General features: G+C 46.4%; 1 protein-coding gene across 3 annotated transcripts in view; it reads left to right on the top strand.

Moving 5' to 3' along the window:
• Positions 1 to 15,990, top strand: part of phrf1 (PHD and ring finger domains 1) — a 78,923-nt gene extending 62,933 nt beyond the window's left edge. For all 3 annotated transcript variants that reach the window (XM_052029137.1, XM_052029136.1, XM_052029138.1), the window contains 4 exons: positions 6,723 to 6,880; positions 8,070 to 8,375; positions 13,880 to 14,008; positions 15,193 to 15,990. In XM_052029137.1, coding sequence (XP_051885097.1) covers positions 6,723 to 6,880; positions 8,070 to 8,375; positions 13,880 to 14,008; positions 15,193 to 15,345 — 746 coding nt within the window. In that variant the 3' untranslated portion in view covers positions 15,346 to 15,990. The remainder of the gene's footprint in view (positions 1 to 6,722; positions 6,881 to 8,069; positions 8,376 to 13,879; positions 14,009 to 15,192) is intronic.
• Positions 15,991 to 16,595: the final 605 nt, after the last annotated feature.

Raw genomic sequence — 16,595 nt, 5'->3', positions numbered from 1 at the left:
CAAAAAGCCCTGGTAAAACTGGTCAGTATGAACTGAGGGGAAAACTCAGCAGTGGCTTTGACAAAGGAAGGTGGTTATATTGTTAGAAGTCGATTTTCCCAGCCCCGGGACATAATGGCAAGAATTACTCAGTGTGGAGTTCTGGGCCCTACCATCTCCAGCTGCTTTATCAAGAACCTTCCTTCTGTTGTAAGGTCAGAATTGGAGATGTTCGCTGATGATTTGCACAACGTTTATTTAATTTGCAACTCAGCAGATGTAGCAGCCATGCAGTAAGACCGAGATAACGTAGTGTAAATGGGATGTAGGTACAGTGACTGCAGAGTCTGGGTGTCCTACATTCAGCGACTTGCCTCCAGGCACATCAGAGCCTTTCTGCTACCTGAATGGAAAACACGATGATGCTGGAGGAACTCAGCAGGCCAGGCAGCATCCGTGGAGAAAAGCAGGCAGTCAATGTTTCGGGTCAGGACCTGAAGAAGGGTTCTGATCCGAAACGTTGACCGCCTGCTTTTCTCCACGGATGCTGCCCGGCCTGCTGAGTTCCTCCAGCATCATCGTGTTTTTCATCTAGATTCCAGTGTCTGCAGTCGTTTGTTTCTCCTTCCTACTACCTATAAGGCACAACTTGGGAGCTTAATGGAATGCTATCTACGTGTAAGTGAACACAGTTCCAATAAGACTTAAACGATGCTATTCAGAGCAACACAACCACCAGCATACCATGGCTGCATTGCATGCATCAAGGCTGCTTCAGAAGTGTCTCCCAAACCCATGACCTCTGCCACTATAAAGGACATGGGTAGCAGGTGCATGGGAACACCACCACTGCAGGTTCCCCTCCAAGATGCACACCATCCTGATTTGGAAACGTATCATTTGTCTTTCACTGTCACTGGGTATAAACCCCAGACCTTGTGGGAGAACCTTTGCCTGATGGTTCATCACCCCTTCTCAAGATCAATTAGAAATGGCCTATAAATGTCCTTGAGAATGACATCCATTAACGTAGATGTGTTTCTCTGCAGTTAATTTTCTCAGTCAATCTCCACTGTTCTGCTCATTTGTATTTTTATCCCCTGGTGTGCATTTCTGAGTGTCAGTCCCCGATTCCTCTCCCCCTCCTGGTCCGTCTTTGAACAATTATCATTTTGCATTGGTTTAGAACTATAGAACAATACAGGCCCTTTGGCCCACCATGTTGTGCCGCCCTTCAAACCACACCTAAGACTATCTAACCCCTTCCTCCCACATATCCCTCTAACTTAAATTCCTCCATATGCTTATCTAACAATCTCTTGAACTTGTCCAATGTATCAGCCCCACCACCACCCCAGGCAGCGCATTCCATGCACCAACCACTCTCTGGGTGAAAAACCTCCCTCTGACATTTCCCTTGAACTTCCCACCCGATACTTTAAAGCCATGTTCTCTTGTTTTGAGCATTGGCGCCCTGGGAAAGAGGCGCTGGCTGCCCACTCTATTTATTCCTCTCAATATCTTGTATACCTCTTATCATGTCTCCCCTCATCCTCCTCCTCTCCAATGAGAACAGCCCTGGCTCCTTTAGTCTCTTCTCATAATCCATACTCCCTAATCCAGGCAGCATCCTGGTAAATCTCCTCTGCACCCTTTCCAACGCCTCCACATCCTTCCGATAATGAGGTGACCAGAACTGGGCACAGTACTCTAAGTGTGGCCTAACCAGAGTTTTGTAAAGCTGCATCATCACTTTGCGGCTCTTAAACTCGATCCCATGACTTATGAAAGCTAACATCCCATAAGCTTTCTTAACTACCCTATCCACCTGCGAGGCAACTTTCAGTGATCTGTGGATATGAACCTCCAGATCCCTCTGCTCCTCTACACTGCCCGGAATCCTGCCATTTACCTTGTATTCTGCCTTGGAGTTTGTCCTTCCAAAGTGTACCACCTCACACTTCTCTGGATTGAACTCCATCTGCCACTTGTCAGCCCAGCTCTGCACCCTATCAATATCCCTCTGCAATCTTCGACAGCCCTCCACACTATCCACAACACCACCAATCTTTGTGTCATCTGCAAACTTACTAACCCACCCTTCCAACCCTTCATCTAAGTCATTAATAAATATCACAAAAAGTAGAGGTCCCAGAATCGATCCCTGTGGGACACAACTAGTCACAGCCCTCCATTCCGAATGCACTCCCTCCCCCACAACCCTCTGCTTTCTACAGGCAAGCCAATTTTGAATCCACACGGCTAAGCTTCCCTGGATCCATTGGCCTCTGACCTTCTGAAGAAGCCTACCATGCAGAACCTTGTCAAATGCCTTACTAAAATCCATGTAGACCACATCCACTGCACTACCCTCATCAATCTTCCTGGTCACCTCCTCAAAGAACCCTATCAGGCTTGTGAGGCAAGATCTTCCCTTCATAAAGCCATGCTGGCTGTCCCTAATCAGTCCATGTTTCTCCAAGTGCTCATAGATCCTATCTCTTAGAATCCTTTGCAACAGCTTACCCACCACAGACGTAAGGCTCACTGGTCTGTAATTCCCTGGACTATCCCTCCTACCTTTTTTGAACAAGGGGACAACATTCGCCACCCTCCAATCCTCCGGTACCATCCCCGTTGACAACGAGGACTCAAAGATCCTAACCAACAGTTCAGCATTCTCCTCCCTTGCCTCATGAAGCAGCCTGGGGAATATTCCGTCAGGCCCAGGGGACTTATCTCTCCTAATATTTTCTAACAACTCCAACACATCCTCTCCCTGGATATCTACATGCTCTAGAACATTACCCTCACCTGCACTGTTCTCAGCGTCATCAAGACCCCTCTCCTTGGTGAATACTGAAGAGAAGTATTCATTAAGAACCTCACCCACTTCCACAGCTTCCAGGCACATCTTCCCACCTTTGTTTTTAATTGGACCTACCTTCACCATAGCCATCCTTATGCTCTTTACGTACAAGAGAAAAACCTTGGGATTCTCGTTAAAGCCTTTTCATGCCCCCTTCTCTCTCTCCTCAGCCCTTTCTTAAGTTCCTTCCTTGCTACTCTATATTCCTCACGAGCCCCGTCCGATCCTTGCTGCTTACACCTTATGTATGCTGCCTTCTTCTTTCTAACTAGTTGTTCCACCTCCCACGGTTTCTTCACCCTACCATTCCTTCTCTGCCTCACCGGGACAAATTTATCCCTAACATCCTGCAAAAGATCCCTGAACATCGACCACATCTCCATAGTACATTGCCCTTCAAAAATGTCATCCCAATTTACACTCCCAAGTTCTCACCTTATAGCCTCATAATTCGCCTTTCCCCAATTAAATATCTTCCCGTCCTCTTTGCTCCTATCCCTGTCCATTGACAATTCTAAAGGTTATGGAGCAATGGTCACTGTCCCCCAAATGCTCACCCACCGATAGATCTGTCACCTGACCCGGTTCATTACCTAAAACTAGATCTAATATGGCATTCCCTCTAATCGGCCTGTCAACATACTGTGTCAGGAATCCGTCCTGGACACATTTAACAAACTGCAGCCATCTAAACCTTTGGCACTAAGTAGGTGCCAATCAATATTTGGATAGTTGAAGTCTCCCGTTATAATAACCCTGTCATTTTCGCATCTCTCCAAAAACTGCCTCCCAATCTGTTCCTCAGTATCCCTGCTGCTACCGGGGGGCCTATAGAATACTCCCAGGAGGGTAACTGCCCCTTTCTTGTTCCTAACTTCCACCCATATTGACTCTAGAGAGGATCCTTTTAAATTATCCACCCTTTCTGCAGCTGTAACAGTGTCCCTGACCAGTATCGCCACCCCTCCTCCTCTTCTTCTCCCCCCCATCCCTTTTAAAACACTGAAAACCAGGAATATTCAATATCCATTCCTGCCCTGATGTCAGCCATGTCTCTGTAATAGCCACAATATCATAGTGCCATGTACTTATCCAAGCTCCATGTACTTTAGAATTGTCATGGACAGCGATAGGAGCAAAGAGGACGGGAAGATATTTAATTGGGGAAAGGCGAATTATGAGGCTATAAGGCGAGAACTTGGGAGTGTAAATTGGGATGACATTTTTGAAGGGCAATGTACTATGGAGATGTGGTTGATGTTCAGGGATCTTTTGCAGGACGTTAGGGATAAATTTGTCCCGGTGTTCATATTCCTGATGCTTCTCGCATTCAAGTAAATGCACTTTAGCCCATCCATCTTACTACTTTTGTAGCCTGTACTCTACTTCTCCTTCCTCAAAGCCTCCCTACCTGTCAGATCTGCCTTTTCCCCATCCCCGTCTTCCTCTGACCTACTCCTCCAGTTCCCTTCCCCCTCGCAATATAGTTTAAACCCCCCTGAACCACCCTAGCAAACCTGGCCCCAAGGATATTAGCCCCCCTCAGGTTCAGGTGTAACCCGTCTCTCTGTACAGGTCCCACCTTCCCCAGAAGAGATCCCAATGATCCAAAAATCTAAAACCCTCCCTCCTGCACCAACTTCTCAGCCATGCATTTATCTGCCATCTCCTCCTATTCCTACCTTCACTATCGCGTGGCACTGGCAGCAATCCTGAGATCTCTACCCTCGAGGTCCTGTCCTTCAGCCTTCTGCCTAGCTCGCTAAACTCACTTTTCAGGACCTCATCCCTCTTCCCACCTATGTCGTTGGTACCAACATGAACCACAACTTCTGGCTGTTCTCCCTCCCGCTCTAGAATCCTGTGGACCCGATCAGTGACATCCCGGACCCTGGCACCTGGGAGGCAACGTACTATCCGGGATTCATGCTCACTGCCACAGAACCTCCTATCTGTTTCCCTGACTATCGAGTCCCCTATCACTACTGCCTTCCTCTTCTCCTCCCTTCCCTTCTGAGCAGCAGGACCGGTTTGCTGAATCTCAGTCAGTGAGGAGATTACAAACAGCATTGACCCCTGCCCAGACACTGCACTCGAACCAGTACCCATCAGACAGTGTGTTATACTGGCCGAGGCAAAGCAAATCCATCCTTCCTGACTGCTCCTGTTGGTGATGTGGCACTGTCCAGAAACTGCAAGGAAACTACCTACTGTCCTTTTTCTGCTAAGAAGGTGCTTAAAATGCCAAGTGGATGATTGCTGAGATAACACCAGCTGGACAATCCAATTGTCAAGTGTTCAGGATGACCAATTAGTTCTCTTTAGACTCCTAGAACAAAAGCATGTAAACAGAGTGGCACTGTAAGCTTTTTATGTGTCAACGTCTGTTAGACCATTCCAGCTAAACGTTCCTGCTCTGGACATAACTGGCAGTCTGGGTGCACTTAGGTGTGAGTGATGAAGAAGTTTCATTCCCTCCTTCGGGTTTACAGACTACAGCAATGAGAGAGACCAAGACTAGTAACAATATCAACTTCAGATTTAAAGTTAATAATAGAACATCTATACAAACTTCTTTCCTGAAATTCTCTCTCTAATTTTTAGACCACACACCCAAGACCTCAACTCCTTGCTGATAATTTCTCTCTAATCAGTTCCCTTTCATACCTTGAAAACATCTTGACTGAATCACCATTTAACTTGCTTAATTTCAGCATATATGTAACCTTAGGTTGTGTAATCTTTCCTCATACCCCTGAAGTTTCAAGTTAGATCAGCCATGAGCCAGTGCGATCAAGCAGTGACAAGAGCATTCTTAAAAGATTAAATTAAAGACTTACCTTGATATTTTTAAGGGTGATATCTTGGTGCAGTTCCACCAGTAATCAGTGGGGTGTCGACGTAGAGCTGCTGCCACACAGATCCAGTGACCCAGGTTCAATCCTGACCTCCCATGCTGTCTGTGTGGAGTCTGCACGTTCTCCCTGTGACTTCATGGGCTTCCTCCAAAGGCATGTAGATTGTTCGGTTAATTGGTCACTGTAAATTGCCCCTAATGTGGTAGAGTCTGGAGGGAGTTGATGGGAATGTGGGGAGAATAAAATGGGGTCAGTGTAACTGGGTTCTCGGTGGTTAATGCAGACTCGGTGGGCCGAGAGGCATGTTTCTGTGCTATGTGACCACCCTACCCCTCATTGCAAGACCACTTGGCTCGTCAGCTCATTGAGACTGTTTTCAGACAGAGGACCTGATGCACCAACTGTCCAGAAAGGACCAGTGGAGAGAGTGCAGGATATTGCATCCATCATTAATGACCATCTGCCGAGCTGTTTGGAGGGAGGAGGTGACGTGACAAAATCTCCCAGAATTGGCAGTTCTTTTGGCCTTGGACTGATGTTTAATTGTGGCAGCGTGGATGATGTCCCATACAGAATCCTGGGTGCAAGTACCAGTTGCAGACACTAATCCATACTCAACTGAGTGTTAGAGTCATACAGCACATGAACAGGTCCTTCACCCCACCATGTCTGTGCCAACCAGGAAGTCCCGTCTGGACAAATCCCATTTACCAGCACTTGGTCCTACAATGCCCTGGTGATTCAAAGTGCTCATCCAGATGCTTCTTAAATATTGTGAGAGTCACTGCCTCCACCTCAGGCAGTGCGTTCCAGATTCCAACCACCCTCTGGCTGAAAAAATTATTCCTCAGATCCCCTCCAAACCTCTACTGCTCACCTTAAATCTACGTTTAGGGTCAAGCCTATGTTTAAGGTTATACCCATGTTTAAAATCATACCATGAGTATGTTATTCAGATTATATGTTGCAAGATGGAAAGAGGGCTTGGCTTTATGGTGACCTTTGTTTGTTTGCAGGGACTCCAATGTCCTACAGGACGCACAGATATAACAAAGAAAGCAGCTGGAAACCTCCAGAAACAAGTCAACCATCGAACCAAGTGCCGATCTTCCAACCTCCAGCACCAAATTATATGATCCCTCCGCCTATTTTCCCCGGTCTGTTTCCACCTCAGGTTGGTGGTGAACCATGTGCTGCTGTGTATCTGCATTTCAGGCTTTTGTATCTTCCACGCGATGGGAGTGGGGAGAAGAGAGAATGTCCGGGGTGGGGGGGGTCTTTAGTTATGTTGGCTGCTTTACCGAGGCAGTGAGAGGTATAGACAGAGTTTATGGAGGGGAGGCTGGTTTCCGTGATGTGCTGAGCTGTGTCCACAACTCTGGTTTCTTGCATTATGGTATATGGTATGGAATTTAAGTGTGACACTTTTGGGAGGATTGAACTCCCAAAAGTCTACCTGGCCTTATGTAGTTTTCTCTGTGGACCTTAATACTTTCCCTTCCATTAGAGTATACCAGTTTTCTCCTGCCCACTAACTCATTGCATTGTTCCCCACTCGAAGGAGTGGTGTCAGTGTCAGTGATTCTTCAGCTGGCCACCAGAGGGTGTGAGATTACAGTAATTGACTCGTTGCTTCTGTCGAACTTCGTATCCAGTCCTGGGCCTGTGGACAGGGAGAATTCTGTTCTTTTAATCAAAGCCGGGCTTGACCCCACGTGAATGTATATTTGGAAGTGTACAGGGGTCGATCACCCCCTCTTGGGTTTCTTCACTGAAGGCCAGAACAGTGAATATTTCCTTGCTGCTTGTTGTACTGGACTTCCTTGGTTATCTTTGTTGCTGGGAGGTGGAGTCTGATCTACTCCAGCCGTTCAGTGTGTATTGCTGCACAGTCCATTGCAGAATAAAGCTCTCTGTTTGTTCTAGCAATACGCAGCATCCTGACTGCACTGGTCGTTCATTTCCTGGCCCAAGAATCCCTACAGCCTCGTGCATTGGCAGTACTGGGTCAATTGGTCAACATCCCCCACACCCCAGACCGAGAATGGCACAAGTTCCTGCTGGTGGACCAGCCAGTGTGTACCTGCTGAGCTGAGTGTGGAATGGGCCCAGGCTCAGTTCAGTGTCAACCACGATGAAGGCTGGTGTGATGACTGGTGCGGTAAACGGGTCTTTTGGGAACTAGTGCTCAGGGTTTTGGTTCTGAAACCATGTAGAGAGCTGCCCCAGTCAGTAGTGTCTGCTGTAGATACACTGGCTGTCTGCTGACATGTTACAGGCATTGATTGAGTCTCCACATACCCTGTGCCTGCCTATTGTGTCACTCTTCACCGTCTTAAGTTCTTTTCCTTTCCCTCCTGCAGGCCTTTAACCAACTCAACATGCCGCCTCCATTCATGCCGCCGTTCCCACCGCTGCATCCACCACCGTTCGCACCAGTCAGCCAGCCGGCCCCTCCCTACATCATGCAGGGGAACATCCCTCTGATTGGCTCCACTCCTGTGCCTCCGTTACTCCCACAGCCCACCTACCAAGCTGGTACTGTTGCTGCTCCGGCTCCGGCTCCGGCTCCGGCTCCGGCTCCGGCTCCTGAAACACACGTATCGCAAGTGGAAGGGAATGTGGATGCTGATAACAAGCCCTGCGAGGACAGAACTCAGAACGAGAATGTAAGAGAGTGTGAACACACTCCGGGTATACTGCATTCAACTCTCACTCTCCTGATGGGGCTTCACACCATTTGTTTGTTTGGAATATGCAGGAGGTTGGGTTTCGGCAGCTGGATCCTGAAAAGTTGTGTTTTGTGCTGCTTATGCTTTCTGTGGTTCCCTGCTGACACTGTGTCCTCATGCAGTGTTAATCCATTAGCTTTATGTTGTGTTTTGTTTAAAAAAACAAAATTCCAGCACATCCGCTCCTTGCAGTAGTTTGGATTCCATCTCCCCAGAATGAAAGCAGCAGAGGAAATCTCTTGGTACGCAGCACATTGTTGTGGCTTGAGATGCACCTTCTGAGCAGCCACTGAAAGTAGATCCAGTGGCAGCTTTTGGGAAGGAATTCAGGAAGTAAGTGAAAAGGAGGGTAGAAATCAAGGGAGAGCGATGAATGAAGTTTTGTCAAATTTATTCCTTCACTGGATGTGGCAGTTGCTGAGAATTCCAACATCGTTCATCCCTGAGGTAAGAGTGAATCATGTTGTTGGGTCTGGAGTCACATGTACTGGAGTCTGGAGTTCAACCGGGAAAAGTGTGAAGTGATAGGTCCCCTAGAAGATCAGAGTGGTCGTCTATGTGTGGAGCCTCAGGAGATGGGGGAGATCTTAAAACAGTTTTTTTGCATCAGTATTTACTCTGGAAACTGGCATAGTGGATATGGAAGGAAGGGAAACAGGTAGTAGTGTCATGGAACATATAGAGATTAAAGAGGAGGAGGTGCTTGCTGCCTTACAGCGAATAAAGGTAGATAAATCCCCCGGGCCTGATAAGATATTTCCTCGGACCTTGAGAGAGACTAGTGTAGAAATTGCAGGGGCCCTGGCAGATATATTTAAATGTCCTTAGCCACGGGTGCGGTGCCGGAGGACTGGAGGGTAGCTCATGTAGTTCCGTTGTTTAAAAAAGGATCTAAAAGTAAACCAGGTAATTACAGGCCAGTGAGCCTGACATCAGTAGTGGGTAAGTTATTGGAAGGTGTTCTGAGAGATTGGATATACAAGTATTTGGATAGCCAAGGGCTGATTAGGGATAGTCAGCATGGCTTTGTGCGTGGTAGATCGCGTTTAACGAATCTTGTAGCGTTTCTCGAGGAGGTTACCAAGAAAGTAGGTGAAGGAAAGGCTGTGGATGTTGTCTACATGGACTTCAGTAAAGCCTTTGACAAGATCCCACATGGGGGGTTGGTTCAGACACTAGGTGTCCATGGAGAGGTTGTAAACTGGATTCGAAATTGGCTGTGTGGGGGAAGACAGAGAGTGGTAGTGGATGATTGTTTCTCAGACTGGAGGCCTGTGACTAGTGGTGTGCCTCAGGGATCTGTGCTGGGACCATTGTTGTTTGTTGTCTATATCAATGATCTAGATGACAATGTGGTAAATTGGATCAGCAAGTTTGCTGATGATACTAAGATTAGAGGCGTAGTGGACAGCGAGGAAGGCTTTCAAAGCTTGCAGAGGGATCTGGAACAACTAGAAGAATGGGCCAGAAAATGGCAGATGGGATTTAATGCAGACAAGTGTGAGTGTTGCATTTTGGAAGGACAAATCAAGATAGGACATACCCAGTAAATGGTAGGGCACTGAGGAGTGTGGAGGAACAAAGGGATCTGGGAGTTCAGATACATAATTCCCTGAAAGTGGTGTCACAGGTAGACAGGGTTGTAAAGAGAGCTTTTGGCATCCTGGCATTCATAAATCAAAGTATTGAGTACAGGAGTTGGGATGTTATGGTGAGGTTGTATAAGACGTTGGTGAGGCCAAATTTAGAGTATTGTGTGCAGTTCTGGTCACCTAACTATAGGAAGGATATCAGTAAGATTGAAAGAGTGCAGAGGAGATTTACTAGAATGTTGCTGGGTCTTCAGGAGTTGAGTTACAGGGAAAGATTGAACAGGTTAGGACTTTATTCCTTGGAGCGCAGAAGAATGAGGGGAGATTTGATAGAGGTTTACAAAATTATGAGGGGTATAGACAGAGTTAATGCTAGTAGGCTCTTTCCGCCTAGATTAAGAGAGATAAGTACAAGAGGACATGGCTTTAGGGTGAAAGGGGAAAAGTTTAGGGGGAACATTAGGGAGAACTTCTTCACTCAGAGAGTGGTGGGAGTGTGGAACGAGCTGCCATCTGATGTAGTAAGTGTGGGCTCACTCTTGAGTTATAAGAATAAATTGGATAGATACATGGACAGGAGAGGTCTGGAGGGTTATGGAATGGGTGCAGGTAAATGGAACTAGTGGCATAACGTTTTGGCACAGACTAGAAGGGCCCAATGGCCTGTTTTTCTGTGCTGTAGTGTTCTATGGTTCTATGGGAGATCGAATTTGAAGGCAGAATACAAGGTTAATGGCAGGACTCTTGCACTGTGGAGGAACAGAGGGATCTTGGGGTCCACGTCCATTGATCCCTCAAGGTTGCCGCGCAGATCGATAGGGTTGTTAAGAAGGCGTATGGAGTGTTGGCCTTCATTAGTCGAGGGATTGAGTTCAAGAGCCACGAGGTAATGTTGCAGCTCTATAGAACTCTGGTCAGACCACACTTGGAGTATTGTGTTCAGTTCTGGTTGCCTCTTTATAGGAAGGATGTGGAAGCTTTAGAGAGGGTGCAGAGGACATTTACCAGGATGTTGCCTGGATTGGAGAGCATGTCTTGTGAGGATAGGTTGAGTGAGCTGGGGCTTTTCTCTTTGGAGAGAAGGAGGATGAGAGGTGACTTGATAGAGGTGTACAAGATGATAAGAGGCATAGATCGAGTGGACAGTCAGAGACTTTTTCCCAGGGCGACAATGGCTAACAAGAGGGGACTTAATTTTAAGATGATTGGAGGAAGGTATAAGGGGGATGTCGGGGTAAGTTTTTTACACAGAGAGTGGTGGGTGCGTGGAACGCACTGCTGGCAGAGGGTGTGGGGGCAGATACATTAGGGACATTTAAGAGACTCTTAGATAGACTCATGAATGATAGAAAAATAGAGGGCTATGTGGGAGGGAAGGAGTGGATAAATCTTAGAAAAGGATAAAATGTCGGCACAACATTGTACTGTGCTGTAGTATTCTACGTAGGCCAGACTGGGTACAGACAGCAGTCACCCACCCGTGACTTTTGGTGAACCAGCTGGGTTTTTACAACAGTCTGGTGGCTTCACCGTACCCATTACTGACACCAGTTTTAGGTTCCAGCTTTATTTAGTTATTGGATGTAAATTCTCCTGCAGCCAGGGTGAGGTTTGACTCATGTCTGAAGGTTACTGGACTCGGCCTCTGAACACTAGTCCAGTAACTTGACCACCGTGCTACCAAAAAGTTTGCACAGACCAGCTCCAAGATCCTACACAGAGCCTATCTAGAAGGTCAGCTTCATGGAAGGGTGGGCTCGAACCCTGCGTCTTCTCCACATGGACTGGTGTCTCATCGGTTGAAACATTGCTTGACCCACAGCAGCTTTTCTCTCCTTAATCAAATTCTTCTGAGCAGGTTTCTTAGAAACATTAACTCAATTACCACCCCAAGACAATTTACCAAATCTTCTCCATAAATTCTGAAAATAAATGCTTGCATTTGGACACTGAGTTTATTCTGGACCTGATCATAATTTACCTTAGCCCTTTTAATGATGGATTTAATTTCACCTTTCCCAGAGATTTAGCTTAGCCACTGATGATTCTTGGACCAGGATTTTCATTCCTGGATAACTTTGGCTTTCTCATATTTTCTTATGACATAGGAAGAGGCCAGTAGGCCCTTTAAATGTATGCTGTCACTGAGCATTCCCATCAATTATTTTGGTGCTTGGATGTGAAAGGTGTAGAGCATAGATAGGCAGCATGGACAAGGTGGGCTAAAAGGGTCAGTTTTTGTGCTGATTGTACTTGCTCTGACCAATTCTCTCTCATGCGCCCACCAATTCCCCCCGATTCTCCTGCCACTCACCTACACCAGGGATAATGTACAGTGGCCAATTAACCTGCGTATCTTTGGGATGTGGGAGGAAGCTGGCGCAGCCAGGGTAAATCCAGGCGGTCACCGGTCAGGATCAAACCTGGGTGTCCGGAGCTGTGAGGGAGCAGCTTTTCCAGCTGCATAAAATCAACTGCTGGAGGAACCCAGCAGCAAGCAGTCAGTGGAGGCAAAGGGATGGTCGACGTTTCAGGGACTGATGCAGGGTCTCTGGGAATTTTGCATCAGCGTCTGCAGTGTCTTGTGTTTCCGGCACTACCAGCTGCACCACTGCATCACCTTTAGATCACCACGTTTTCCTGTTGACTACGTTACGTCAGAGCCAAGTAAGCTGACCATAGGTACAGTGCCCTGACTGCAGGAACAGTGCTCCACATCTTCTCTTCCAGCCCACTCTCATTTTTTCTCTCCATATTTATTCATTTGGCATTGTGTCCAGCACAGACATTGTGGGCCGAAGGGCCTGTTCCTGTGCTGTACTGTTCTATTTACTCTGAGAATCTGTTTAACTGAGGTCCCTTTTCTTTACACCACCCTAGTAAATCTCCTCAGCACCCAGTCCAAGACTTAAAGGTCCTTAACATGAGGCAACAGTGGGAATGCTCCAGGACAGCAAACACCTGTTATACACTGTCAGACTAATTCCATAGCCTATCGTTTGGGGAGAAGAGGCTGCTTCCAGACGTGCTGCCATTTCATGCTAATTATTTCACATCAATTGGTGGCTTGATCCAAGAAATTTTCACATAGAATATGAGCCCAGTCACAAACAGTTGAATCCTGAAGCTCCGTCTCCCCCATTTAGGTGAACGTGCAAAGGTCTCGTCTGTGACCACAGATTCTAACCCCAACATATGGCTTAATGGTTAGAACAGTGAACACCTGCCCAGTTTTTCAGATAATTTTGATTTTTCCAGTGTACCTAGCTCCTACCAAATGTGCTTTTTAGCATTGATATCTGTCAGGAGTTAAACAGCTGTGATGCGTTTAACTACAGTTTCAGTTGTTCCATTAAACACTACCTGCTTCTGTTGTAGTTCTTGAAGCTGTCTCTGTTATGTATTAGTTTTTTGTTTAATTGTATAACTTAGCCTTGTTTTTTAAAGGTAAGTCAGTCCTTCTCCCAGACATGGCCAGTGCATCATTGGACGGCCTCACTGGAGCTGCATATGACAGTCATGTTGGAACTAGCTTTATCCTGTCTGTTTGTTACAGTAGTTTTCACTGGTGTGAATCCCTGGTTAAGATTTATTTTTGTCTGCTCTTCTAAATTTTCTTTCCAGTTGAGGACTTTCTTCTTGCGTGTGATCTTTCTCGCCACAAGGGGAGAACGTTCAGCCGGTTCCAAAGAGAATGATGAGCTGATTCAGCCACTCACACAGAGGGAGAGGCTGTACAGCTCCTTATGGCTGATGTGTATCTTAATTCCAGTCACCCTCCTGGCACATGTAGGGTTTATGACTGGCTGGGGAAAGTGTTGGTATTAAACCCTTTGCTTTCCCTTTCAGTATATAAAGAAACTTCATGTGCAGGAGAGAGCTGTTGAAGAGGCTAAATTAGCATTAAAGCCGTATTACCAGAATAAAGAGATCACCAAAGAAGAGTACAAAGAGATTCTGCGTAAAGCAGTGCAGAAGGTAAGGCCCGTCGGACATGTGTTGGCAGCCAGTCCCAATATCCTGCAGCTGCAGGCTTGTATATTGGTGGAGTCCAACTGGTCATAGACGGTAGTGTGGAATCCACATCATCAAATGATGGACCAGTGGCTAATTAGGATGTTGAACTGTCAGGGTTTGTTGACTGTTAATCTGATCATTGAATTTAAAAGTAAAAGAACATGCCTGGCACGGCCGTTTTGAGAATCTGTCGCCAGTAAAGATGGCCATGGAGTGACTAGGTGTACCAGAATCCCCAGCAGTTCACTGCTATCATTTGGAGAGGGAAGCATCTGTTCTCCAACCCATTTCTTCCTTTTCTGTCTGTCGTGGCCGCTGGCTAAAGCTGGCATTCTTCGCGTGAGTGCCTGTTGACCATTCCAAGAGCAGTTAAGAGCCAACCAGATTGTGTGGGTCCACAGTACATGTACAGCGTGCAGCAGACTTCTCTTGCTAAAAGCTGTTAGTGAAGTAGATCGATTTTATGATGATCTGGTGATTTCATGGTCACTGACTGACACCGGCTTTTTATTTCAGATTTATTAAATAAACAGTTTAAATTTCCCAGCTGCCGAGGTGGGATTGGAACTTGTGTCTGGATCTTTGCTGGTACAGTGTCTTCACTAGAGTGCTATAGTACTCCAATCCCACATTATCTCTTCTATCAAACCCTCTGCCAGTGAGTCAGGGAGGTGGTTCCCCTCCACCGTTCCTTCAGCCCAACAACTGATGGGCAGTTAAAGAAAACCAGAGCAGGAGAAGCAGGAGTGTGGCATTTTGAATCCTTCCCACTCCAGAACCTGCTGCCTTTGATGTTTGTCTCTCTTGTGGGATCATATTCAGCAAATGAGTTCCTTCCAAGGGGACAATCACAGCAGTCAGTTTGTACACAGTGAGGACCCACAGACAGCAGGTTCAAATTATGATCCAGTTACTATGTGGTGTTGGACAAGGGGTTATTGTACTGAGCAAGACCAGGATAAGTGCTGCTCAAGTACTTATTACATCCAGAATTCAGCAGTAGAATCACTCCCTCGGGGTCGGACTAGTGGCGGGCTGAACCCAGCACGTTCAATCTCCGCAGAGAATGCCAGGGACCGCTGTGTGTCAACTGGAAAATAAGTTTTAGCACAAGGTTTGAGAACTGTCTTTGTATCACACTGCAGATCTGCCACAGCAAGAGTGGTGAAATTAACCCAGTCAAGGTGGCTAACCTTGTGAAAGGGTACGTGGAGAAATACAAACACATCCGAAAGCATAAGAAGGGGGCAGAGGGAGAGACCAGCAAAGAGACAGGCGCAAAAGCTGAGGAAAGCTGAAGGGCGTGAGATCTGCTCCGACAGATGGTTCATTGTACAGTCCCTCCCGTGAATGTGGAGGACACAAAGACCAATCCAAACAGAGCAACGTTGACTGCAGCACCCAGACTCTCTATTTCACGGTATTGTCAGTCAATGTGTAGCGGCTCCTGGGAGAAAGGAAAAATCCCGGCTAGAAGATGAGCTGGAACCTTCCTGCCTGCTTTATTTTCCTGTACAATAGAACAAAATTTCACACTGTGACTGTCCATCTTCCCATGAATCCGGTTTGTAGACATTGCCTTTAGCATAATGTTCCTTTTACTTAAAATGGATTGAATACTTGAAGCTCTGTTTAGTCGGTCTGATTCTGCCTGAAAAAGGTCAAAGTCTAAATAACTCGGGTTTATAAAACATTGGTCACTTTTTCAAACAGTCTCTTATTTTTTAGGTTCCTCATTTCTGGGTAAAACGTAACATACTTTGGCTTCTCAAAGTCTGCTCTAAACTGCTTGTCATAAATCATAATTTAAAAGCCATAATTGCATCTTTTAATGCTGTAAATAATATTTGAAATCCACTTGTTAGAGAATTGGAGTGCTTTCTTTTCTCTTCCCCAGTATGAACAATTCTGGGTTTGTGATGATAAAAATGCAGTGTAAATGGTATTAATTCATGCTGGGCTTATTATTTCTGTTTGCCCTGTGTTTGAACAAACCTTAGCCAATGCTAGTGTAATAACACTGAGAGAACTGTGGCAGAATCCTCACCAAGTCTTCAGTAACAAACAGAATATTCAGCATTTCAGCTGTAACAGGACATGGACTGGGGCTTCAGATCATTGGGACAAGGCCATGTGACCTCTTGAGTCTGTTACACAGGAGGACCCCATCAGTCCCCTCAAACCTATACCCAAGAACCAGAAGGGGCCCTTCGGCACCTTGAACTTGCTCCAGCATTCAGTCAGATCTTCGGCGATTTGTAAATCACCTGTTTATGTGAGTAACCCTGAAGGTCGTGTTAACGAAAACCCATACTTAATGTGGCCTTGATAGTTTCCACTGTAATTGGTGTCTGTTGCCTAGTGGGAGAGAGTTCCCACACTTTCTGATCCTGAACATAATTAACAAGATTCTCTGCTTTTGCTCCCTTTTCTGGGACCCTCCATTATTCACTGCCCATCTGTTCTGGTTTGGCAACCTCGAAGCTTCATTGTCCACCCTGTTGTGTGAGACTGGAGTCACCTGCAGACTCAGGCCAGGCTTGGGCTG

Source organism: Pristis pectinata, chromosome 14 (genome assembly GCF_009764475.1).
Source record: "Pristis pectinata isolate sPriPec2 chromosome 14, sPriPec2.1.pri, whole genome shotgun sequence".
NCBI lineage: Eukaryota > Metazoa > Chordata > Chondrichthyes > Rhinopristiformes > Pristidae > Pristis > Pristis pectinata.
Note: the sequence above shows the minus strand (reverse complement) of the source record. Positions and strands in the feature narration are given on the sequence as shown.